General features: G+C 45.7%; 1 protein-coding gene across 1 annotated transcript; it reads right to left on the bottom strand.

The window, feature by feature from the left end:
* Nucleotides 1-820: 820 nt before the first annotated feature.
* On the bottom strand, nt 821-26,598 carry LOC138355627 (probable serine/threonine-protein kinase kinX). The gene is made up of 3 exons (XM_069310944.1): nt 26,506-26,598; nt 15,612-16,018; nt 821-1,343 (listed from the first exon to the last, which is right to left on the bottom strand). The coding sequence occupies exons 1-3, from the start codon at nt 26,596-26,598 to the stop codon at nt 821-823; spliced, it is 1,023 nt and encodes a 340-aa protein (XP_069167045.1).
* Between the last annotated feature and the right edge of the window lie 1,026 nt (nt 26,599-27,624).

Below are 27,624 nucleotides of genomic sequence, written 5' to 3'. Positions count from 1 at the left end.
GGGTATTTGTTCAGGCCAGGTGTGGGTACTTGTTCAGGCCAGGTGTGGGTACTTGTTCAGGCCAGGTGTGGGTACTTGTTCAGGCCAGGTGTGGGTATTTGTTCAGACCCGGTGCGGGTACTAAGCTCTTCTTGCTACACTATATAAAACATACATGTCATAAGAGTTGAATTAAACGTATCTATGAACGCATCTGTGCATTGTTCATGATGATACATTATAATATATATAATGTGTCATCATGAACAAGACGTTGTTCACGATGATACATTAATGAAATGAAATATTTAGATTCAATGATTCTCCACTAAATTTCCAATGTTTTTATTCACTAGGGAAGAAGTTGTAAAATTTACTCCTTATAGTTTATTTTTCACTTTGATTGGTATGTTACACTAAAGCTCAGTTTAGCATCTTTAGAGGCAGAGGGAAAATCAACACAAAAGGAAAACTCCATAGTCCATAGTTGTGATGGGAGGACATATGGATATACCCAGTCGAGACGACCAGTATACTCACAGAAAAAAGTATATTCACTCACCCTGTAGACCACAGAACGTAGATGTAGACCGAAGCACGTGCCTATTACACTCATATCAAATGAGTGTAATAGTAGAAATTGGTTCAATACTGCAACGTTTCCGTAGCAAGTGCTCTTCATTGCACGGAGTTTAAGTTTCTAGTGCTAAGGGGGTGGGGTGGGGTGGGGTGGGGTGGGGTTGGGGTGGGGGGGTTGGGGGAGTTGGGGGGTGGGGGGGGAAGGAGGGTGTCCTTCACTGTTTTATCCTGACTTTCTCTTTTATCCCGGGCTCATCTGTCGTCACGGGAATTGTGGATTTTTTGGATTTTTTCCCCCCGTTTCCTCCAAACTATCGTCGACAACGACCGTTTCCTCCAAACTATCGTCGACAACGACCGTTTCCTCCAAACTATCGTCGACAACGACCGTTTCCTCCAAACTATCGTCGACAACGACCGTTTCCTCCAAACTATCGTCGACAACGACCGTTTCCTCCAAACTATCGTCGACAATGACCGTTTCCTCCAAACTATCGTCGACAACGACCGTTTCCTCCAAACTATCGTCGACAACGACCGTTTCCTCCAAACTATCGTCGACAACGACCGTTTCCTCCAAACTATCGTCGACAACGACCGTTTCCTCCAAACTATCGTCGACAACGACCGTTTCCTCCAAACTATCGTCGACAATGACCGTTTCCTCCAAACTATCGTCGACAACGACCGTTTCCTCCAAACTATCGTCGACAACGACCGTTTCCTCCAAACTATCGTCGACAACGACCGTTTCCTCCAAACTATCGTCGACAATGACCGTTTGCCTTCTTTATTGTTTAATGTTTTTTTTTTTAGTAAAGATCATTGTAAATTAAAAATTTACCTGTCTGAAATATGTAATTTTTATAGAAAAGGGAGAAAACCTATGTCTATATTACAGATCTCACTCGCATGCACATGTTCAGTTGGGTGTCAGCGTAGAGATGAATGACCGCTGATGTAGCGGTTTCGTTGAGACTGACGCAGCTGATGACTGAGCGTCTTGTGTTATGGCTGCCCACCAATTGGGTCCAGGAGGCTGTCTGGAACTCAGTGGCCTTTTATATACCACAACCATCACAAATGAATGAGAAAGGAATAGAAAAGAGAGTGTAAGACTGTTTTCTCCAATACTGAAGCTCCATATCAAGTCAAAACTTGATTAATAAAGATTAAACCCCACACAAGAGGTGGCACGGGCATGAATAGCCCGTAAAAGCCACAACGTAAGAAATCAGTTGTCACAACGTGTTGTTCTAGATTCAGCTACTGGGAACTAAAAGTTCCAAGTAGCACGGGCTATGGTGAGCCCGTAGCAGACTTACCTGGCACAGGAGGGGGGCTGAGGGGTCACAACTTGTTATTGTTTCAGATTCAGCTACTCAGAACTAAGTGTACATGTAGCACGGTCTATGGCGAGCCCGTAATCACAACTTGAGAAGCATAACAATATAAATCCAGAGTGCAGACGAGGTGGGAGTACAGAAGGTGAGGTGCGAGTGCAAAAATGTAAATTATGGAACTAGGATGAAAGAGGGAATTAAACAAAGCATATAATTACGTATAAATGTCTATATACACCTGGTCCCCTGTCACATAATTCCTGCACCTAAGGAGGAAATATTCTCCAAAACTGGACCCATAATTCCCAGCAGCACCTACACAACCCAGTAACATCGACATGAAATATTGCAAGTTATATCTTTCAGGTCCTGGGGTACGTCAGGCAGGCGGGGGTCAGAGTTGAGAGGGGTGTCAAACGTCAGGCATCAGGTCCTGGGCCACCACGAGGCCACACAGACCCATCAGGTCCTGCACCACCACGAGACCACACAGACCCATCAGGTCCCGAACCACCACGAGACCACACAGACCCATCAGGTCCTGGACCACCACGAGACCACACAGACCCATCAGGTCCCGGACCACCACGAGACCACACAGACCCAACAGATCCCGAACCACAACGAGACCACACAGACCCATCAGGTCCCGAACCACCACGGTCACCGCCTCTCGGGTGTTCATATGTGTTCAATAAACCAGTCTGTACCACAAATGGAAACAAAATACAAGTATATTGAATTTAAATGCCAATAAATACCCTGGGAATTCACAAAATGGAAAGAGGACAGAGAGAGAGTTAAAAGTTTATATTGCACGTCAAAACACATTACATTGCTTGAACTCTTTTTTTTTATTTACTTTTTATACGAAAAAAAAAAGGTTTTCCGGAAAATATCCCTTCATATATATGGAGGTACTATACCTCGCTGTGTGTGTAGGGGGACCCTAAACCACGAAGAAGAGAATATGCAGCACTGGGGGGGGGGGAGGGAGACTTGTGGAGCTCTATGGAGTGCATGTATATTAACCTCTCCTACCACCACTTTTATATTTGTATTTTTTTCTTATTTGAAACTTTATTAAACAAAATTGGGTTACAACACTGGTTACAAACAAGGTACAGAGTTACTTAAAAAAAATGAGCTTCAGCCTCACCCACCTTATATATATATATATATATATATATATATATATATATATATATATATATATATATATATATATATATATATATATATATATATATATGTATATATATTATTAAATATGACCGAAAAAGTAAGATTAATAATTCTAACACGAATTTTCTCAATCTTTCGTACATTACGCTTCACTGTTGGAGGTAAATCAAAAATCACTTCTCCAAAATGAATTTTGGAGAAGTGATTTTTGATTTACCTCCAACAGTGAAGCGTAATGTACGAAAGATTGAGAAAATTCGTGTTAGAATTATTAATCTTACTTTTTCGGTCATATTTAATAATATATGTCTACAGGAAAGACTGCTACCAAAATATACTAATATGTATATATATATATATATATATATATATATATATATATATATATATATATATATATATATATATATATATATATATATATATATATATGCGAACAAACCTGAATGGTCCCCAGGACAATATGCAACTGAAAACTCACACCCCAGAAGTGACTCGAACCCATACTCCCAGAAGCAACGCAACTGGTATGTACAAGACGCCTTAATCCACTTGACCATCACGACCGGACAAAATGAGGTGATAGCCGAGGCTATTTGAACCACCCCACCGCCGGCACTCGGATAGTAATCTTGGGCATAGCATTTTACCAAATCACCTCATTCTTTGGTGATCTTTGGTGATTTCTTCATTCATTTTCAGTTGCATATTGTCCTGGGGACCATTCAGGCTTGTTCGCATTTGTGTTCCTCACGTGTGCCCCAAAGAATGAGGTGATTTGGTAAAATGCTATGCCCAAGATTACTATCCGAGTGCCGGCGGTGGGGTGGTTCAAATAGCCTCGGCTATCACCTCATTTTGTCCGGTCGTGATGGTCAAGTGGATTAAGGCGTCTTGTACATACCAGTTGCGTTGCTTCTGGGAGTATGGGTTCGAGTATATATATATATATATATATATATATATATATATATATATATATATAATGTTATCTTCTGAACAGGGTCGGAGAACATGCCAGGGTCACCTTCAGACCAAGGCTGTTCAAATATTCAATCTATTTAAATAAAACTGTGAAACTTTTCCTGTTTGGATTGAAACAGGAAGCAGAAGCACTCTCTCTGATTCTGTTTGGCGTTTCCCCCGTTATTTATAAATCTGGACTGCATTTATAATTCAATTTTGACCCTCAGGCTAAGTTTATTGTGCAGCAACACTCTTCCTGTCAGGATTAGGAATTCTTTGAGTAAACATATCGCCACAGGGACAGCATGGGGAAGCGTTACTCATCATGTGAGTGGGTATACCAAGAATGGCAGCGTTACTCATCCAATGAGTGTACACACCGTGATAGCAGCATGTTGTACCCCAGACGCAGCTGAAACTCATTTAACTGTCTATAAACACATCTTCAAACCAGGAGATTAGGAGATTTAACAACCTCCATCAAGCTTACACAATCTTCCAATCCCGTCTAAGCTTCCCTTCCGTTTCCTTCTCGTTTCCGCCTTTCTCTTTCTTTGCCACACCTTTCCCTTCTCACCCTTTACTATCCACTCTATTTTATATCTTCACCTTCCCTTCTATTCTCCTCTATCCTCCCCCCCCAATACCCTCACCCCAACAAGACTTTCCCAACCCCCCCTCCTTCACCAAGTCTTCCCCCTACCCCCTTCTCTTAGCCTTGTCTAGCACCCTTTCCCCTAACCCCTTCCCCTCAACCCCTTACCCCTGCCTCTCGCCCGTGCCCCTCACCCCTGCCTCTCGCCCCTGCCTCTCACCCCTTCCCCTCACCCCTGCCCCTCACCCCTGCCCCTCGCCCCTGCCTTTCACCCCTGCCCCTCACCCCCTTACCCCTGCCTCTCGCTCCTGCCCCTCACCCCTTCCCCTCACCCCTTCCCCTCACCCCCTCACCCTGCCCCTCAGCCCCTCCCCTCACCCCCTCACCCTGCCCCTCGACCCTGCCCCTCACATATCGCTACGCCCCACCACACATGACTAAGGGTAAATCACAGTAATTTCATTTTAAACCAGACGCATGACCCTTCCCTGGCAGCGGCCACCGGTCTCCCCGCGACCCTGGTGAGCGCCCTGCTGGTGAGGTAGCGAGCACAGGGCTCTAGGGAGCGAGCACAGGGCTCTAGGGAGAGAGCACAGGGCTCTAGGGAAAGAACAGGGCTCTAGGGAGCGAGCACTGGGCTCTAGGGAGAGAGCACAGGGCTCTAGGGAGAGAGCACAGGGCTCTAGGGAAAGCACAGGGCTCTAGGGAGCGAGCACAGGGCTCTAGGGAGCGAGCACAGGGCTCTAGGGAGAGCACAGGGCTCTAGGGAAAGAGCACAGGGCTCTAGGGAGCGAGCATAGGGCTCTAGGGAGCGAGCACTGGGCTCTAGGGAGCGAGCACTGGGTTCTAGGGAGCAAGCACAGGGCTCTAGGGAGAGCACAGGGCTCTAGGGAGCGAGCACTGGGCTCTAGGGAGAGAGCACAGTGCTCTAGGGAGAGCACAGGGCTCTAGGGAGCGAGCACAGGGCTCTAGGGAGAGCACAGGGCTCTAGGGAGCGAGCACAGGGCTCTAGGAAGCGAGCACTGGGCTCTAGGGAAAGAGCACTAGGCCCTAGGGAGGGAACACTCACCTAGGGAACAAGATCGAAGAATCACTGGTCGGGTTGTGCACGATATGATATCAGACACAATTATAAGTTAAGTTATAAGGTATAAGCTCTCTGATATCCAGCTGTTTGTCCTCTGTATAACAATCCCAGTACCCTCGAGCGCTTTCCCTCGCAAACACACAATACCTAGAGCATTCAGGAGAGAAAACTTTCACCAGCAAACATGCTTATGAAGAGAGAGAGAGAGAAAGAGAGAGAGAGAGAGAGAGAGAGAGAGAGAGAGAGAGAGAGAGAGAGAGAGAGAGAGAGAGAGAGAGAGAGAGAGAGAGAGAGAGAGAGAGAGAGAGAGAGAGAGTTATTGTCCCTAATCTCCTTCATCCACTCTGCTGCCCAACAACAGCGTATGTTGGAGTGCCTCATATTAAGAATGAAGGAAAAACATGCAGGAAGAACAGAGACAATATTATGAGAGAGAGAGTAAACATATCACTGATCAGTCTCGCGAGAACACCTCTGCACAATATTTTAGAATTAAATGATTATTTATGGAATCTAAATTGATAATTCCCTTTTCAATTGAGTATCGGAGGGTCTCCCTTAGGTAATATTAATTTGAACGATAGTGAGCGAGAGTTCAAGATTAGACCAGATAATTTTATTTATGATTTAAAGTCACACACTCCATCTGTTGGCAGTATTCCGTGCAGCCGACAGCTGTATTTCCCCCACCTCAACACCTGTTTATAGAGGCCTCTAGATGCTCTAGATGCTCTAGAGTGCTCTGTTATCCACTCGTGTGTGAGAGGTAATAAGCAGCTTCTGCCATTAGAGATCCTTGGCCAATGAGCTCTCATCGCTGCTTCCTCACAGCGGTAGTAACTTCCTTTCAGTAGTTTCAAAGCGTTATATGACAAAGAGTGCTGGGAAGACGGGACACCACGAGCGTAGCTCTCATCCTGTAACTACACTTAGGTAATTACACACACACACGACAATTAGTGACTATAAGGTATAAGTATTTAGCTGTGAGGACAAGGCACTTAGCCAGGATGACTGAGTGGCACTTAGAAGGGATATGAGGACAAGGAACTGGAAGAGGACGCCGGGAAGGAATGGCAACCAACCTCTTGAACTGTTTGGCACCGCAAGCCGACCTGCACGAAACGAGACCGTCGTTCTACCGACCACTCCAAGGGTAGTTGGGTAATTAGCCTCTCAGATTATCATTCAATTCCCACCATAATATTTATATCAGTTGACAAAGTCTTGTCATATATTCTTAAAGCCGATAGGGCTTTAAGAATATATAAATCTTGAGAATACATAATTTTTATAAAGACTTATTATAAATAATATAGAAAATGAAGAATATATGTATAGAGAAATAAGGGATGTAATAATTCAACTGTTTAACATTGCACACTCAACAAAACAATAACACAACAACAACAACAACAACAAAATGTTAAAAGCCTGACACATCCAGTGTAGAGTTAATAAACACCACATTAGTCAAATGGGTCCATGATGCTCTGCTCTGTGAAATAGGTTGACACTATAGGACCTAATTTGTACACACAGACGCGTGACCAAAATAGGACACCAACACACGGACAAAACTGGACATTACACAAACACACGGGCGACACAGGACACTGTACAAACACACAAACTGGGGGCGATGTACGAACTAGTATAACGAGCTCAAAATATGGGTCACTCGTCGCAGAGGTTGGGCACAGGTCCTCCTCATATATGGATAATTCTACAATACCTCGCTCGAACTTTACACACAAGAGATCAAGGATATCAATTATTGGAACCCAAAAACAAATAGAAAGCTAAGTGTGAGTATTCACCTAGTTGTGCTTGCGGGGGTTGAACTCTGGCTCAACCCCCTTATGTGGGTTATGTGTGTGTTCTATTCCCTTCCTCTACCTCTATTCTCTCCCTCCCTCCCTGTGTGTATGTGCTCTAGTGTGTGCTCTATCCCCCTCCACTCTGGTGTTGTGTGTGTGTGTGAGTGTAATTAGCTAAGTGTAATTACCTAAGTGTAAATTATCTAATTAAAGTGTGTGTAGATAATTACTTTATTTAAGTGTGTGTGTGTGTGTGTGTGTGTGTGTGTGTGTGTGTGTGTGTGTGTGTGTGTGTGTGTGTGTGTGTGTGTGTGTGTGTGTGTGTGTGTTTGGGTGTGCGCGTTTGTGTGTGTACGTGTGTATGTGCGTGTGCGTACTGGAAGAATCGTAAACTGAACACAGTCTAATTGGGAACAAAATTAACCGGTCTTCGGAAAATTCGCAGAAGCGAAACAGCCGCCATTAACATTGGAAATGTCTGCCGGGAAACACAGGCTGAGAAGCTCTTAACTTATCCTCCACCTTCAACGAGAGAGAGAGAGAGAGAGAGAGAGAGAGAGAGAGAGAGAGAGAGAGAGAGAGAGAGAGAGAGAGAGAGAGAGAGAGAGAGAGAGAATGTGTTCCTACAGAACAAAACAAAAATCTTTCTCCTCCCGCTGTTTAAACATTCTTCAAACATCTTGATGTTGACTCAGAGATCCATCAGGATGCTGACCCAGAGAATCCATCTAAGACAACATCCAGAATGAATCACTTAAACTGCCTTGAGTGCAAAACATATCTTCATTAACTTAATACTGATCACATCTGTTAACAATTTTCCAATTACCACAACTCGAACCCCCCCCCCCTCCTCTTCCGCCCCTCCCCATCACCCCTCTCCACCTAATACACTTCCTCCTTACCTTCCCCCTCCCCCCCACCCCCACACCATAGTTCACTGTATAAACACAAATCAAGGGATTTATAACCAAACTTGGTTCTCGCCGTAGTAACCTGAGGGCCAAGTTGGGTAATATTATGTGTCAACACCAGCCAGCCAGCCAGCCAGCCAGCCAGTCAGCCAGCCAGCAAGCCAGCAAGCCAGCCAGCCAGTCAGCCAGCCAGCAAGCCAGCCAGCCAGCCAGTCAGCCAGCCAGCCAGCCAGCCAGTCAGTTACCTAAGACAACCTGTCACACTCATTCATTCAACCAACGAGTCAACTTGTTAATCAACAACGCAGCTAACCAGTCGACCAGTTAAGTGATCAACTAGGCAGAAAAAATACCCACTTCGTCAATCTGTCAACAAACCAGTAAGGATTCTTCTGCCCTCCTCTTACTCCCTCCCCCATCCCCCCTCCGCGTCCCCCCATCCCCCCTCCGCGTCCCCCCACGCCCCTCTTGTTGGGACAATTAGTGTTAGTTTTCATTGTAAACAGCTAACAAAACTTGGGCGTTATTTATCTGTGTGTTTACAGTGGCAGACTTGCTGCAGGAGTTTGTTTACCTCGCATTAGCTGTATAAACTACACACTAGGGCCCCTGCATCTTTCTGCCCCCTGGTGAGGCTTTTGTCTAGCTCTCTCTCTCTCTCTCTCTCTCTCTCTCTCTCTCTCTCTCTCTCTCTCTCTCTCTCTCTCTCTCTCTCTCTCTCTCTCTCTCTCTCTCTCTCTCTAGCTCTCTCTCTCTGTCCCATCTGTATTAAGAGAGAGAGAGAGAGAGAGAGAGAGAGAGAGAGAGAGAGAGAGAGAGAGAGAGAGAGAGAGAGAGAGAGAGAGAGAGAGAGAGAGAGAGAGAGAGAGAGAGAGCGCAACAGATGGACATACAGATGAAGAGGGAAAGAACAAGGCACAAATGTTTTGGTATCGTTGATGTGCATCAGGATGTTACGTGTGTGTGTGTGTGTGTGTTCTCCAGATGATGGGTGGAATGGTGGGAGAGGAGGAGAAGAAGGAAGAGGAGGAGGACGAAGAGAAGGTGAAGGAAGCTGGGAATGTGGACAGAGACAAACGCAAAATAGAAGGTTGAGTAGGTATGCCTGTGTATGTATGTACGTACGTATGTGTGTATGCATGCATGTATATATATATATATATATATATATATATATATATATATATATATATATATATATATATATATATATATATATATATATATGTATGGATGTATATATGTATGTGTGCATGTGTATATGTATCAGTAATCAATCAGAAAATACTCCAATTTCTGTTTACCATCACGTCAATAAATCACTCCTCGTTCCAGTGAACAATATTGGCAGTGATTCATCTTTCCCTGATATATACTGATGAACAATGTTCCGTGAACACCACATATAATGTTCCCTGTTCTTTATACACAACATACAGTGTTCCCTGTTCAGTTTCTTACCAAGGACATTGTTATTCACTTCGACATTACGTAAAAACACATCAAATTTCTCATATTGCACAACAAATCAATTCTAAACAGCAACTCACTCACACTCGCGCAAAACAAAGCCACGTTGCGCAGTGTCATACAGCCTGCTGCACAACTATCCTGCCGTCCGATACAACAGGCCACATTGTATAATACAGCGAACAGCTTGCTGGCAGCGAGCGCCCCCTCCCCCCCCTTCCCCAGTGCTGTAGGAAGCAGGGATCATTGTACAAAGTTGCTAACAGCATATGGTGTTTGCAAGCTGCATTGCACATTCATAGGTACAATGTTGCACAGGCTAGCACATGGCTCAGTGGTCACGCACCTGTATCCCGAGCAAGGGGGAGGAACGGTGCTCAGTGAACACCTCTCAGTGAACAGTGAAAGGTGCTCAGTGAACCTCTCAGTGAACAGTGAACATGAACGGTGTTCTCGAGTGCTGAGCTAGTTCACAGGCTCTGTTTTGGGTTCCAGAGTGAATGGTTGGTTCCTTTCTTCTCTGTTTAGGGGGTTTGCAGAATGTATGTTTGGTTCCTTGCCTTTGTTTGGAGCTCCGGAGTGAGTAGTTGCTTCTGTTGCTCATCTCTTAGACCATTCCTTCCCCCCGTCCCATCCCAAATCCTTATCCTGACCCCCTTCCCAGTGCTATATAGTCGTAATGCCTTTGCGCTTTCTCCTCACAGTCCCCCCCCTTCTTAGATCTGTGAATATTTCAGGTAAAGGAACCATCCAAATTGATAGTGGAAAGAAGCCCTATTATTGGTGTATCTCTCAATGAATTCTCCATTAGTTTTGTAAATATTTTTAGAACTCGTCCCGGGATCAGAGAGACAGAGTTGGGGGGGCTCCTATTACCAAGAGATTTTTCTCTACATTGTGAAGAGAACGCGGGATTTAGCCAGCTCTTTCAGTGGATAAATTGGTGTGCATGGAATTTGGGATTTTATTTAGTGATGGAGTGTAGTTAGTAGTTGGGAGAGGGGTGTGTATATGTCTCTTTCATAGGGGTTGTATAGCAAGGGGGCGCGTGTACTTCCACCACTGTAGAATGGTGTTTGATGTCGGTGTAGTTTAACAAAAAAAAAACGGAACATGTTTTTTGACTATGCAAAGCAAAAACCCAGGATATTTTTTTCTAAGTATTCTACTGGATAATGTTTTATGAACTTGCGACAACTACTCAATCTGTTTCGAATATAAATTTAACGAGACCACACACTAGAAGGGGACGACGACGTTTCGGTCCGTCCTGGATCATTCTCAAGTCGATTGTGAGAATGGTCGGCAGGGAGCCGGTCGGCCGAGTGGACAGCACGCGGGACTTGTGATCCTGTGGTCCTGGGTTCGATCCCAGGCGCCGGCGAGAAACAATGGGCAGAGTTTCTTTCACCCTATGCCCCTGTTTCCTAGCAGTAAAATAGGTACCTGGGTGTTAGTCAACTGTCACGGGCTGCTTCTTGGGGGTGGAGGCCTGGTCGAGGACCGGGCCGCGGGGACACTAAAAGCCCCGAAATCATCTCAAGATATCTCAAGAAGATGGTCCTTGGACGGACCGAAACGTCGTCGTCCCTTCACCTTCTAGTGTGTGGTCTGGTCAATATACTTTTGCCACGTTATTGTGACTCCTCGCCCGCATAAATTTAACAATAGAAGGGGAGTGTTCCTCCCCCTTTTTACTTAAAGCAGCTGAATACATGTGTCGTATACATGTGTATGGTATATACAGAGGAGGGGGTGTATGAGCAGGTGGTTTCTGACTCGTGTAAACCGGCTGACAACTCTCCCTTCTCACAGGTTACACTAAGCCTTATCCTCATGGTTTTCCTTCAAACTAGACCCGAAAACCGGTTAACAAAGAGATATTGTACCTGTCCTAACAGCAATATAATCAACAGTATATATATATATATATATATATATATATATATATATATATATATATATATATATATAATGACGTTCCGGACCATTATCAACTCATTATCAAGCGATGATGACATAGGACAGACTGCTACGTCATTTCTTCATCTTATAATGTGTATAATTATAATGTATAATGATCTTATAATGATCATCATATCATCAAGCACGTTATTATGACTCATCATCTGCAGCTGTCTCTCTCTGGCCCTTGTGACTGTTCCAGGCGACCACAGCTGCACGAGCAGCAGCAGCAGCAGCAGCAGCAGTTCCAGCACAGGGTCCTTGTGAGTCAGGTAATCAAACAAGGCATTTCCGAAAAGCACAAACGCCATCAACGTCAACAACAACAACAACAACAAACTAATCCAAGCAGGGGTGTAATCAAAGGCAGAAATTGGGACGGTTGGGGGGGGGGGTATGGGAAAGATGAGGGAGAGGGGGGAGAATGGGGGAGAGGAGGGGGGAATTGGGAATGAGAGTGGGGGGGGGAGAGTGGGGGAGAGGAGGGAATGATAGGGAGAAGAATGAGGGGAGAGAGGGGGAAGAGGAGGAGGAAGAATGAAGAGAGATGAAAATGGCAGTTACTGTCATGTCAAGAGATAAGAGAACGGCGACGGTGAGGTCAGTAGAGAGGAAAATAGTTACGGTGACGTCAGTAGAGAGAAAAATAGTTACGGTGACGTCAGTAGAGAGAAAAATAGTTACGGTGACGTTAAAAACAAGTGTTAAATCGTGTATAACTATTAATGAAAAACTTCTAAATAAAGTCAATATTGGTGCTTTTAAAGAGTAAATTTCGGGGGGTAAACTTCACGTCCGAGCCGTCTAGGTCCTCCCCTCTTGCGTCCTTATATGTTCCCTATCCCTTCTCCTTCTCCCCTATCCCCCCATCCATACCTTCCTACGTCCCTCCCTCCATCACTTCCCCTCATCTTCAGCATCCAGGGACACATTGAGACAGTTCCTGTATCCCCCACCAGGGACCTGGAAACAAATACAACACACTATTGCCCAGTTTGTTTACGATCAAGCTTGTTAACTCAGCCAAAGTTGAGATGGAACGAGTGCATCCTTGAGGCGTGCGAGAGTGAGTGAAAGAAAGAGAGGCTAAAGTGCATAAAACTCCAATCCTTGCGATTCTACGACGGCCGTCTATGGAGGCTGAGAGTTGGTTTGAGTGAAGCTGAGAGATTTGGCGAGTGCACAAACCATTCGACCCCGCGTGAGTCAGGACGAGAGCGCTGTGAGCTACGGGGTTTGGAGAACACAGCTGGATGAGGCAGGTACAGGTAGGCTAAGGAACCTCTCCGGCCGAAGCGAGTGCTTCCCTCCCTGCCCTGAGGCCGACGACTGCAGGAATGATCTGAGGGTTAAACCCCGACCGATCGAGTCCAGCATCTGGCACCGGATGGAGGGAGTGATCTTGTTGCATAGGGAATGTGGTGTACATAGTGATGAGAGAAAATATACAATAATGTGGTGTATAGTGTGTGTGTATATAACCTACGGAAGCCTGCGGCCTGCCTACCGGTAGTTCTACACCACACAGGTATTTCCTTAATGATGCAACTAGTAGCCCGTCGACCAATAGCGCTCTGAGAAGTAAATACTCAATATTTGTCGTCACAACTCGTAACCAATAATGAAGAGAGAAGAGAGAGAGAGAGAGAGAGAGAGAGAGAGAGAGAGAGAGAGAGAGAGAGAGAGAGAGAGAGAGAGAGAGAGAGTTAGAGAGTTCACTAAATATTTCCATAAACCATATGTCTGTTCTAGGTCGAGTGTGACAAACTCTCTCCTTAGAGAGCTTTGTCTCAGCACCAAATGTAACCTGCCTTCCTCAACCCCAGCAAGAAACTGCCTCATATGCGTCGCCGTCTCCTCTAATGTGTATATAAGGGTTGGAGTGCAGCCATCAGCTCCAGAATGAGCAGTAGGTCGTTGGGCATGACGTACAGGGAGATGATTTAATTTGCATGAGAACGGTTGAGTGGCATTCATTCTGTGTGTGTGTGTGTACGCACCTAGTGTGTGGGTGTGTGGGTGTGTGAGTGTGTGAGTGTGAGTGTGTGTGTGTGTGTGTGTGAGTGTGTGAGTGTGAGTGTGTGTGTGTGTGTGTGTGTATATGTGTGTGTGTGTGTGTACTCACCTAGTTGTACTCACCTAGTTGTGTCTGCAGGATCGAGCATTGACTCTTAGATCCCGCCTTTCGAGCATCGGTTGTTTACAGCAATGACTCCTGTCCTATTTCCCTATCATACCTGGTTTTAAAATTATGAATAGTATTTGCTTCCACAACCTGTTCCTGAAGTGCATTCCATTTCCCCACTACTCTCACGCTAAAAGAAAACTTCCTAACATCTCTGTGACTCATCTGAGTTTCAAGCTTCCATCCATGTCCTCTCATATAGTCTGTGTGTATATGTGTGTGTGTGTGTGTGTTAATGTCACAATATTCACAGTCTCTTTTGCTTCAATATAAAGCACCTTTCGTTATTGGCTTGAAAAATATAACATTATTTATCAATACTAAAGGAACTGTAACGTTGGTAAAAAAAAGCTCAAGGAGGTTTTGGCCCGTTGGTGGTGTTGCAGGAATATGCAAAACCTTCCTTATCATTTGTCTCCTGCAACATGCAATCTATCTCCAGAGAGTAAAGAAAATCCAGTTCCTTATCAGAGATAAATTGTTAGTAAGGCGAAAACGTTCATCTGTTGATGGGGGCGGTGGCGTTCATTTGTTGATGGGGCGGTGGCGTTCATTTATTAATTGGGGGGAAGGCGTTCATTTGTTGATGTTGGTCGCGTTCATTTGTTTGTGTTTGTTGTATATGTTTGTGAGGGATAGAAGGAGGGAGGGAGACAAGAGTATCTTGAATGTATTCTGTGAGATAAGGAACAGCTCTCTCTCTCTCTCTCTCTCTCTCTCTCTCTCTCTCTCTCTCTCTCTCTCTCTCTCTCTCTCTCTCTCTCTCTCACGCTAACTCCCTTTACACTTCTCCCACTTCCTTCCTCTGCTGCCCCTTCCATTACCAGAGGAGCCGCTCGCTCCAATGTCAGAGAAGTGGGTGTTCCAGAGAGCAGTGTGGAGGCAGCACCAGGTGCCACTCAAGTAATGGCACTGGAGGTGTAAACAGTGCCAGCTGCTACACGGGAGCACTGCCACGTCTGACAGAGGGAGAGAGAGAGAGAGAGAGAGAGAGAGAGAGAGAGAGAGAGAGAGAGAGAGAGAGAGAGAGAGAGAGAGAGAGAGAGAGAGAGAGAGAGAGAAAGAGAGAGAAAGAGAGAGAAAGAGAGAGAGAGAGAGAGAGAGAGAGAGAGAGAGAGAGAGAGAGAGAGAGAGAGAGAGAGAGAGAGAGAGAGAGAGAGAGAGAGAGAGAGAGAGAGAGAGAGAGAGAGACTACCAATAATAGAACTGTGGCTACGACCGCTGCTCTTACTAAGAGCAGCGACACTATGTACATGACTACAACTACATCAAACGTACATACTGGGAAAACACTTAACAGACCAAGGCCATTCCATCCAGCGGTCGACCCCAAAGACGCATTCATTAATTTTAACATGCTGTTCATTCAAAATATAAATTTTCTCAAATATGAATTAATATTGTTATATATAAGCATACTGTGCATATTTAGGCGTTAGTTAGGTTAGGTGATTAGGTTCAGTTAGCGATTAGTTGGTAATTGTAGTACGTGGGTGAAGCATTTACAGCATTGTGGTTCGAACAAGAGTTCAGATTCCATGGACTGGGGTACATCCTGATTGGAGAGCGTCAAAAGGGTCTCTGATTGTAGACTAATCACTACATAGATGATTGGCTGAACGTTAGAGGGCAAACGTGTGGTCCAATTTGCCTGGAAGACAGTAATCAGGGAGCTCAATCTGGCGCTGATCATGATCTGGCGCTGATTAAGAGGCTCTGTCTGGCGCTGATTAAGAGGCTCTGTCTGGCGCTGATTAAGAGGCTCTGTCTGGCGCTGATTAAGAGGCTCTGTCTGGCGCTGATTAAGAGGCTCTGTCTGGCGCTGATTAAGAGGCTCTGTCTGGCGCTGCACAGAACGTTCTGCCAAGCGCTGATCAGAACGCTCTGTCAAGCGCTGATCAGAACGTTCTGTCAAGCTGATCAGAACGTTCTGTCAAGCGCTGATCAGAACGTTCTGTCAAGTGCTGATCAGAACGTTCTGTCAAGCGCTGATCAGAACGTTCTGTCAAGCTGATCAGGACGATCTGTCAAGCGCTGATCAGAACGCTCTGTCAAGCGCTGATCAGAACGTTCTGTCAAGCTGATCAGAACGTTCTGTCAAGCGCTGATCAGGACGATCTGCCAAGCGCTGATCAGGACGTTCTGTCAAGCGCTGATCAGAACGTTCTGTCAAGCTGATCAGAACGTTCTGTCAAGCGCTGATCAGGACGATCTGCCAAGCGCTGATCAGGACGTTCTGTCAAGCGCTGATCAGAACGTTCTGTCAAGCTGATCAGGACGATCTGCCAAGCGCTGATCAGGACGATCTACCAAGCGCTGATCAGAACGATCTACCAAACACTTACTAAAACACAATGCCGTGATATATTTACGAGAAAATCATTAGAAATCACAATGTCCAGCATGTCGCGGTCCATAAGATAATGACCTCATGGGGTGACTGCCTCAGGGGCATTGTTAATCCTGTCTTCATGAATGTGCATTTATTAGTGTTGAAGTCTAGCAGTCACGTGTAAGCCCATTTCTTAAGTTGACTTTGATTATCGTGGATTCCCTCAGTCTTCCTGTCTTAGGTCTCCTCGTTAACGTGGCGTCGTATGCAGAGATGACCCTTAGTGGCTAACCAGCCTCCTATCATCCTGACCCTTAGCTTCCGTTCGTATCTTGAAAGACATAGTCAAATATGAAAATAAAATGGAGTTAAGACCGGCGAATATCTGTCTGCTCTGCGAACCAAAATTTGGCGCTGAATAAGCTGATGAAATTATCATATTTGATTATATAATTACGAGGGAATGATTATCTGGACGGCCGGGGAAGATTCCTGGAAATCGTGATAAGGTTGACTCGTTAATTCACGAGATGTTGGGGCCCTTCTTCATCTTCTTGGAGTGTGGGATAGGGTGGAGTGGGATAGGGCGGAGTGGGATAGGGTGGAGTGGGATAGGGAGGAGTGGGATAGGGAGGAGTGGGATAGGGTGGAGTGGGATAGGGTGGAGTGGGATAGGGGGGAGTGGGATAGGGAGGAGTGGGATAGGGAGGAGTGGGATAGGGTGGAGTGGGATAGGGTGGAGTGGGATAGGGGGGAGTGGGATAGGGAGGAGTGGGATAGGGTGGAGTGGGATAGTGTGGAGTGGGATAGGGAGGAGTGGGATAGGGTGGAGTGGGATAGGGTGGAGTGGGATAGGGTGGAGTGGGATAGGGAGGAGTGGGATAGGGAGGAGTGGGATAGGGTGGAGTGGGATAGGGGGGAGTGTGGGATTCTCTCATTCTTCCACGTTCTCTACCGAGACAATGTCTACTGCGTAGCGTGAGGCCCGGAACGATGTCCAGGCGCGCCAGAACTGGCTACACCTGAAGGGTCATTACTCCCGCTTCTCTTTCTCTGAGATTTCGTTTTATAAATCCCGGCCTTCTGGGTGCTGGATAACCTGTCTCGGGGCATCGTTATCTCGGCCCAAGGGCGCTGCTATCGTGCCCCGGAAGGCTCACAGTCTGACCTATATCCCTGACCTAACGAGTCATGGGGTTTCACTCATGCCTGTCCTTAGCCAAAGTACCAGATACTGTCCTTGGCAGAAGTACCAGACCATCTTGCTAACTGCATCACAACGCGTTTAATAGATCCCTGCAATTAACAGCCTATACCTGGTCACAGACGCTCTGCTTGTCAACAGGTGCTGGCGTATTGTAGCATATCAGGGTAACATATGCTGTCATACTCGCATGTTATAGGTAGATATTGCGTCGATGTTCCCCGGCTTGTTGTGTGCGCCACAGGCGAACAGTCGTCGCGGGAATGATCATTCGTAATTATAGTCACGCGTTGGTGCTCGTTACTGTTTCATGTGGTGGTCGGACAGTCCAGTGATTTGCTAGGTAATGGAGTATGTGTGTGTGTACTCGCCTAGTTGTGTTTGAGGGGGTTGAGCTTCGGCTCTTTGGTCTCGCCTCTTAATTGTTAATCAAATGGTGTACTGGTTCCTGAGCCTATTAGGCTTTATCATCGTCCAAAATGTGTGTCCCAGTCGCACGTGTGTGTGTGTGTGTGTGTGTGCGTGTGTGTGTGTGTGTGTGTGTGTGTGTTTGTGTGTGTGCGTGTGTGTGTGTGTGTGTGCGTGTGTGTGTGTGTGTGCGTGTGTGTGCGTGTGTGCGTGTGTGCGTGTGTGTGTGTGTGTGTGTGTGTGTGTGTGTGTGTGTGTGTGTGTGTGTGTGTACACAAAGGACCCCGGCACCAGCAAACATCTCTGGTGCGTCTCAAAGGAGCAGTAAATCGTCTTAAGCTGCCGAAAGTGATAGATCTAAACAGCTAAATTCTTACGGTTCACTCGTCCTGCTCATCCAGGTGGTTCCAGCTAGGTTATTATCCGTCATCCGCCCCTCTCATCCAGGTGGTTCCAGCTCGAGCACTATTCTCCGCCGTGACTTGCCAATCAAGCACACTAGTGATGGACTGAACAAGCAAAACCTCGACTTCAAATTGCCAAAGTTTGCCCCCGGCACTTGACTGAATGGACTCACCCTGTCGGCGATGCTCTTTTCTTCTATCTTGCACATCTAAAGCGTGAAACTTGACGGAAATACTGAGAGGAAGAGATAGGGAGAGAGAGAGAGGAAGACAGTGAGAGGGGAGAGAGAGAGAGAGAGGGAGAGAGAGAGAGAGAGAGAGAGAGAGAGAGAGAGAGAGAGAGAGAGAGAGAGAGAGGGAGAGAGAGAGAGAGAGAGAGAGAGAGAGAGAGAGAGAGAGAGAGAGAGAGAGAGAGCAGAGCCTGTAAATTAATTATACTATAGGCCTGGTCGACGACCGGGCCGCGGGGACGCTAAGCCCCGGAAGCACCTCAAGGTAACCCCTTCCTCCTGATGCACATTCCTTCCCTCATTCCTCATTGCTTTTAAAACTAAAAAAATTACAGAATATTTTAGCCATACACTAAAATATTTCATTATTGCAGACACTAAAATATTTCATTATTGCAGTGTTTATTGTAACTAAAGCTAGCACAACAATCCCAAAAAATTAATTTATATGAAAATAACGAGCAGTGTTGCCAATACCCAGCGGAGGGTGATATTGGGATGCGAGGCTGAATATTCAGTGATGTTCGATAAGCAGCTGGGGCGAAATTTATGGCAGCCAAGTGAGCAAGTGTTGGCTACACTGAGAGATTTATTCACATCGTAGAATCGTGAATCGCTTACGAAGGGGGTCTATGACCCATCTCTGAGCGGTGATAGCCGAAACGTGGCTTGGGGTGTGAAACGTGGCTTAGGGTGTGAAACGTGGTTTGGGGTGTGAAACGTGGCTTGGGGTGTGAAACGTGGCTTGGGGTGTGAAACGTGGCTTGGGGTGTGAAACGTGGTTTGGGGTGTGAAACGTGGCTTGGGGGTGTGAAACGTGGTTTGGGGTGTGAAACGTGGCTTGGGGTGTGAAACGTGGCTTGGGGGTGTGAAACGTGGTTTGGGGTGTGAAACGTGGCTTGGGGTGTGAAACGGGGCTTGGGGTGTGAAACGTGGCTTGGGGTGTGAAACGTGGCTTGGGTGTGTGAAACGTGGTTTGGGGTGTGAAACGTGGCTTGGGGTGTGAAACGTGGCTTGGGGTGTAAAACGTGGCTTGGGGTGTGAAACGTGGCTTGGGGTGTGAAACGTGGCTTGGGTGTGAAACGTGGCTGGGGTGTGAAACGTGGCTTGGGGTGTGAAACGTGGCTTGGGGTGTGAAACGTGGTTTGGGGTGTGAAAGTTGGCTTGGGGTGTGAAACGTGGCTTGGGGTGTGAAACGTGGTTTGGGGTGTGAAACGTGGCTTGGGGTGTGAAACGTGGCTTGGGGTGTGAAACGTGGCTTGGGGTGTGAAACGTGGCTTGTGGTGTGAAACGGGGCTTGGGGTGTGAAACGTGGCTTGGGGTGTGAAACGTGGCTTGTGGTGTGAAACGGGGCTTGGGGTGTGAAACTCTTCCTAATCTCCCCTTCTCTCCTTTTCCTTCCCTTCCCAATCTCCTCTCTCCTCATTCTCTTCCCCCTTCCTAACCCCCCTTTTGTTTTTTCTTCCATTTTACATCTCTCTTCATTCCCTATCTCTTTATTACTGTTTTTTGGCGGGGAATAAATGAGGGGAACGTATGAAGGGAAAGTTTATAAATGAGAAATATAATGAGATATGACAGCAAGAGGGCTGACAGCCTTGCTGATACTATGTGTGTGTGTGTGTGTGTGTGTGTGTGTGTGTGTGTGTGTGTGTGTGTGTGTGTGTGTGTGTGTGTGTGTGTTTTCAGTTATATTTTAGTTATATTTCAGTTAATGTGAAATATTATATTATAGTTCAGTTATATTTGAACATCCACATTTGTTCAGCATATATATGGATGTGTATAGTTGAATACTGTACAGGAATCAAATATACACACTCAGCTGTTTGTATATATGTCATTATATCCTCTCCCCATTTTCTACCTATCCCTTCCCATCCATTTCCCTATTAACCATCCCCCCCTCCCATCCCCCCCTCCCACTAGCCCTACAACACCCACATACTCGTCTCACTAATGACCTTGTTTATTTAACGTAACAAAATCGTATTAACAACCCAATTATGAGAGATAACGACCCTCTTCGTGGTGGTCAATACCTTCACCGACCTTCCATCACCTGCCCAGTGATATGGTGTCCTGTTATCTTGGTGTTGGTATAGATGTATTGATTCAATGTGATGTATTGATTCAGTGTGATGTATTGATTCAGTGTGATGTATTGATTCAGTGTGATGTATTGATTCAATGTGATGTATTGATTCAGTGTGATGTATTGATTCAATGTGATGTATTGATTCAATGAGATGTATTGATTCAGTGTGATGTATTGATTCAATGTGATGTATTGATTCAATGTGATGTATTGATTCAGTGTGATGTATTGATTCAGTGTGATGTATTGATTCAATGTGATGTATTGATTCAGTGTGATGTATTGATTCAGTGTGATGTATTGATTCAATGTGATGTATTGATTCAATGTGATGTATTGATTCAGTGTGATGTAATAGTGTTGTGTTGCGTCTTACAGATAAACATCAGCAACACTCTGAACACTAGAAGGCCGCCTGCATGACAGCTCATGTCAAAAAAGTGTCAATCTGTTAATCTGACAAAAAAAATGTCATGTTGACATACTGTTACAGCACATGTCAGACAGACAACATGGCAGCATATATCAATTGGGCACAGAACATGGCAGCACATGTCAATGGGACAGATTAAAACACAGTAATGCAAATTGAAATTGCATTAAAAACAGCAATTAACTTTGGACAGCAATTAACATTGGACAACAAACTAGTAATTAGCAATGGCTTGCTCCTCTCTCTCTCTCTCTCTCTCTCTCTCTCTCTCTCTCTCTCTCTCTCTCTCTCTCTCTCCTATCATAGTTGAAGCATTGTTCCTATAGTCAGCATCATTATCATTTAAATTATTTTTATATTCGTAGACTTCTATTGTTCCAGTATATTTATTGCAGTATAAACAGCAGTTCCATAGACCCATTTGTTTCACAACATTACTAAACAAGGAACATTATACATTTAGAAATAAATATTACTCAATATAATGATTTAGTACGCACAAATGAGAGCTTTATAATGTGATAAATTACACATACCGTGGTGGCAACACTCAATTATGTTATTACATTGGACTCAAAGTGTGCTATTAACGCCGATTCAGCGAACAATGTGATGAAAGCACTCTAAGAGCAATCAAGCCTCTCCCCCTTCCCCTATTTAAGAATCCATAGGAGTTCCTGGGACTCGGAACTAGAGGCAATCCTTCTTGCAGAGATGCACGAGAGATGACTCTAACGACCCTGTGGTCGTTAGAGACAATACAATCACAAATCACCATGCAAGAGGAGTACCCGGGGTCTGTGTCTATCTCTTCCTCCCCCCACTTTTCTCCCCCCCCCTAATCATCCCCTTGTCCCCTTCTCCCTGTCCCCAAATCTTAAAATTTCCCTGAATACTATCTTCACTGTATATACTATCTTGATCACCAAAACCTTCTTCGCTACTCACTGTCTTCAGCATTGTGGCCAGAATGAATTCAGTTCATCTTTTCGAGTAAATAATGGAAATGCGCGGGTAAATAGCGGGAGTAAACACGAAAACCCTACGGAAATCCACCCACACCTCCCCACCCACTCATGACAATACAAAATAATAATAATAATAATAATAATAATAATAATAATAATAATAATAATAATAATAATAATAAGGTAAAAAATAAAAGGCAAGCTGCATGTGGAAAGGAGAAAGAGAGAGGACAAAAGACAGGAGTGGAGAGGAACAATGACAATACACAAAGCTCACGAGAGTAGTGGGAGCTGCCTTGATACAGAATTTACGACAAAACTAAAATATATTCTTGTTGGAGGATAGAGAGAGAGAGAGAGAGAGAGAGAGAGAGAGAGAGAGAGAGAGAGAGAGAGAGAGAGAGAGAGAGAGAGAGAGAGAGAGAGAGAGAGAGAGAGAGAGAGAGAGAGACAGAGAGAGAGAGAGAGAGAGACAGAACCCCAAACGGAAGGAAGTAAGACATTTCTATATTCCAGGACTGATTGAATGGTCTTGTTTATTTAGGAATCTATTTATGTGTGTGTATTCGCCTCGTTGTGCTTGCGGGGGTTGAGCTCTGGCTCTTTGGCCCCGCCTCTCAACTGTAAATGAACTGGTGTACAGGTTCCTGAGCCTACTGGGCTCTATCATATCTACACTTGAAACTGTGTATGGAGTCAGCCTCCACCACATAACTTCCTAATGCATTCCATTTACCAACCACTCTGACACTGAAAAAGTTCTTTCTAATATCTCTGTGGCTTATTTGGGCACTCAATTTCCACCTGTGTGTGTGTGTACTCACCTATTATTGCCTGCAGAATCGAGCTCTAGCTCTTGGACCCCGCTTTTCTTGACGTTGGTTGTCTAATGCAGAAAACTATCTTCGTACCCCATTTCTTGCAATTCTGGGACAAGTCTCGTTGCAATCTTCTGCAATTTTTCGAGCTTCCTTATGTGTTTTTTAGATACAGTGATCTAAAAGCCTCCTTATTCAGGTTTCTGAAGGATGTTCCGACATTTGTCAGCGTAGAGTATGCGGCTGACGTTATTCTGTTTATATGAGCCTCTGGAGTTAGGTTCGGTGTTATGTCCATTCCCAGATTCTTTTCTCTAGTCATTATATTGAGGTAGTTTTCCTTGATCATTTATCGGCCTTTCGGTCTCCTGGTTCTTGATCCCATTTACATCACCATACACTTGCTGGTGTTGAACTTTAGCAGCCATTTCTCGGATCAGTTCTGCAACCTGTTCAAGTCATCCTGGAGAACCTTACAGTCTTCATCTGTCTCAATCCTCCTCATTAGTTTTGCATTACCTGCAAGCATTGACATATAAGACTCAACTCCTGCAGTCAAGTCGTTTACATAAATGAGGAATAGTATGAGACCAAGGCCCGAGCCTTGAGGCACCCCGCTTGTTACTCTACGCCAATCCGACTCCTTGCCCCTCTGGAGTAGATATCAACCAAGTATCAACCAGATACACTGGATACACCCTCACAGGTGTACTCTCTGACATCTGTCCGTTAGGTAATTACTTACCCATGTTAATGCGTTGCTGCCTACTCCCGCCTGCCTCTCACGTTTGTATAGTAACCTCCTGTGTGGTACTGTATCAAAGGCTTTTTGGCAGTCCGGAATTGTGCAACCTGCCTTGCCTTATTTTCGTTACTGTATCATAAAACTCCATGAGGTTCGTCAGGTATGATTTCCCTTCTCTTCCTAATCTCCAGGAGATTAGGAAAAGTGAGAAAATCAGTAGAAGCCATGGTAAAGATTCGAACCTGCGTAATGGGTACTCCCAAGTATACCCCATCTAACCAACTCAGCCACGACATGCTTTAAATCCTCATCATGGTTTCTGCTGATTTTCTAAATGATACATCACGTTAATGTGATTTTTTTTCGAGAATTAGGAAGAGTGGTGTTGAAGACGATGGAGAGAGCTTGCTCAAGATATTGACGTCTCTTGTACTCACCTATTTGTACTCACCTATTTGTGCTTGCGGGGGTTGAGCTTTGGCTCTTTGGTCCCGCCTCTCAACTGTCAATCAACTGGTGTACAGATTCCTGAGCCTACTGGGCTCTATCATATCTACATTTAAAACTGTGTATGGAGTCAGCCTCCACCACATCATTGCCTAATGCATTCCATCCGTTAACTACTCTGACACTGAAAAAGTTCCTTCTAACGTCTCTGTGGCTCATGTGGGTATTCAGTTTCCACCTGTGTCCCCTTGTTCGCGTCTTCGTCTTCAGGTGGTCTTCAGCGGTGTGTGATCATCACAGCCAGCAGATGATGGTAAAGATTTAGACGCTGAAGAAGGGGGGAAGAGATGCAGAAGAGGAAGGATGCTGCAGGAAGGTCTTCCCTCTTCAGCAGCCTCTGGGGGAAGAACCCATCTAGTAATTTTTCCAGACACTCTCCTGAGTCTACATTTTCCTGCATGTTGGTCGAGTTGTTCTTCATTGTTCCTCCATGCAAGAGATACAGGAGATGAGAGATGCTGCAGATGCTGGAGCTCTGAAGTGGTCTTTCCCCCTCTCACAAAGTTGCTTTAAACACCCCTCGTATTTCTTGCTCACACTTTCCTGCAGTTTTATTTTCTTCATGTTGCAAGAATTGTTGTTTATCGCATCCTCGGGAAGGAGGAGAGACAGGAAGATGGGGGGAAGAAGGCAGGACGGAAGAGGGACAGTTAGATGGGTAGGAGGAGGTAGGGGGGTAGATAGGAGGAAGAGCAGGATGCTCAGTACTTGAGCACCACGGCCAAGCGTGTTGTTCACCATGTTCAACATGTTGGCATGTTGATACCATCAACATGCTGGCATGTTGATACCATCAACATGCCAGCATACCAAGATACCATCTTGACCAGGTGGTCAAGATCAATCGAACACTGGCGTCAATTAGTTCTGTTATATATATATATATATATATATATATATATATATATATATATATATATATATATATATATATATATATATATATATATAGTTCTCACATTCTTGTAAAGCCACTAGCATGCATAGCGTTTCGGGCAGGTCCATAATCTTAATTCCCTCCCCCCCCCTGAATACGACCCGCCAAATCGTTTAGCAACAAGGTACCCATTCATTGCTGGGTGAAAAAGAGGCTACAGTTAAGGATTGGCGCCCAAGCAATCATCTCCACCCAGGATACGAACCCAGGTTAAATTGCTCGCGAAGCTATGAGCGAGTGTCTAACTACTGTGCCACGGGGTTGAGTGCTCACCTTGTAGGACTTGTGCTATGACAGGTTCTAGAAGCAATGTTGTCGACACCGGTGATTGTCGGCTGCGAGGTTCCCCCTCTCTCCTTTTTCATTGCTGAACTGATTTCCGAATTAACGGGAAACCCATATTGCTGCTGTACCCGTGATGGCGCTGTACCCATGTTGCTTACTCATAGTAAATACGTCATGTTGATTCACAATTACGGAAGAACATTACAGCGAACATAATGCTTGTATATGTTTTCCCTGCTCAGAGTTTCCGCCACTCAGAACGCCCAGAGCGCTCACTTCCACTCAGAACACCCAGAGCCTCCATTACACAGAATACCGGAGCGTTCTCCACAGAGAACGCCCGGGAAGGCCGCGGTACACATGGAGAACGCCCGGAAGGGCCCCGCTACACACAGAGAACGCCCGGAAGGGCCCTCCTACACACAGAGAACGCCCGGAATGGCACGCACTACACACAGAGAACGCCCGGAAGGGCACTCCTACACACAGAGAACGCCCGGAAGAGCACGCGCTACACACAGAGAACGCCACCCCACCATTACCCCTCCCCTTCACTTGCCCTCATCCCCACAGTCAGCACTCCTCGGCCTAACCAACCAGCCAAGCGGCCACGAACCAATATCCCGTTGACCATTTTGCATTTTCTCCGGCGCCAGAGCTGTGCGTCTCAGGAGAACGAACACATTACTTCCGCGGTTATCCACGAGCCCCAAAGACAACACATTAACACATTCTTCAGCTCAAGCGACTGTGTCTCCAGCGAGGATTTACCGCGAGATTTTCTCTGTGATAAATCCAGAGAGGATTTGCATAGGACGCGGGACTGTGCCAGTGATCAGTGGGACTGGTTTCTGGTAGAGCTGGGGAGGGAGTGTCAGTGGAGGTATCAACCAGGTATCAACCAGGGAAGATAGGTACCAGTGATTGGCACTTGGGTGGAGGGAGTGCCATTAAAGAAGCCACATCTCACCCTTCTCTAGGCTCTTTCACTCTCCTTCCCTTTTACACTACCCTCTGGTCCCGCCCATTGTTTTTTCCTCTCACTTACAGCCTCTTCTTCTTCCCTCTTCTTCTTCTCCCTCTCTATTTTCCTCCAGTCGTTAATCTCCTCCTTTCCCACCTCACTTTCCTTTTTCATCATTATTCCTTTATCTCCTCTTTACTCTTTCTTCTTCTGACCTCATTTTTCTCCCCCTTCTCACCACACTCCTCTTCCCCCACTTCACTTCTCTCCCTCCTCTGAGTGCCTTACCACTGCGCCACGGGGACAGTTTACCACCAGCATCCTAGGAAATATATACTAACAAATGGCATACAGACACTGCCGACTAGGAAACACAATTAAGTCACTGCTGACGAGGAAACACAATTAAGTCACTGCTGACGAGGAAACACAATTAAGTCACTGCTGACGAGGAAACACAAGTAACACTTGGTAGTGTTGCTGGTGCAACCTGTGGTGTTGAAGCAGTGTTCTAGATCCCGCCTCTTACATCACCTTTTAATAGTAGGTAAACTGTGGGGTTTACTGCGAATTTAGCTGTAAAGTTTTCTCCAACCTCTGGTTTGACCCCAGAGAAGGTTGTCAGCTGCAACCTGGAACACGGCTATATAGACGCTGTCTCACACCAGTTCCTCTCCCTCCGAGGCTCTATAGACGCTGTCTCACACCAGTTCCTCTCCCTCCAAGGCTCTAGGACCTCTCTCACACCAGTTCCTCTCCCTCCACGGCTCTAGGACCTCTCTCACACCAGTTCCTCTCCCTCCAAGGCTCTAGGACCTCTCTCACACCAGTTCCTCTCCCTCCAAGGCTCTAGGACCTCTCTCACACCAGTTCCTCTCCCTCCAAGGCTCTAGGACCTCTCTCACACCAGTTCCTCTCCCTCCAAGGCTCTATAGACGCTGTCTCACACCAGTTCCTCTCCCTCCAAGGCTCTAGGACCTCTCTCACACCAGTTCCTCTCCCTCCAAGGCTCTAGGACCTCTCTCACACCAGTTCCTCTCCCTCCAAGGCTCTAGGACCTCTCTCACACCAGTTCCTCTCCCTCCAAGGCTCTATAGACGCGGCAAAAAAGCACAATTACGGATACTAATAATATACGCTATCAATCATTATATTTGAAAGCACTATTCAGTGGACTCAATATACAATGACACAACAGTTGAA

This window comes from Procambarus clarkii, chromosome 68 (assembly GCF_040958095.1).
Source record: "Procambarus clarkii isolate CNS0578487 chromosome 68, FALCON_Pclarkii_2.0, whole genome shotgun sequence".
NCBI classification, from domain to species: Eukaryota; Metazoa; Arthropoda; class Malacostraca; order Decapoda; family Cambaridae; genus Procambarus; species Procambarus clarkii.
Note: the sequence above shows the minus strand (reverse complement) of the source record. Positions and strands in the feature narration are given on the sequence as shown.

Coding starts and splice junctions, on each gene's coding strand:
- LOC138355627 (XM_069310944.1), bottom strand. CDS start 26,598: ATGATGAAAAAGGAAAGTGAGGTGGGAAAGGAGGAGATTAACGACTGG. Junction 16,019..26,505: donor AGAGGGAAGAAGAAGAGGCT/GTAAGTGAGAGG, acceptor AGCGCTTGACAG/AACGTTCTGATCAGCTTGAC. Junction 1,344..15,611: donor TCCATGGAATCTGAACTCTT/GTTCGAACCACA, acceptor ACAATAAAGAAG/GCAAACGGTCATTGTCGACG.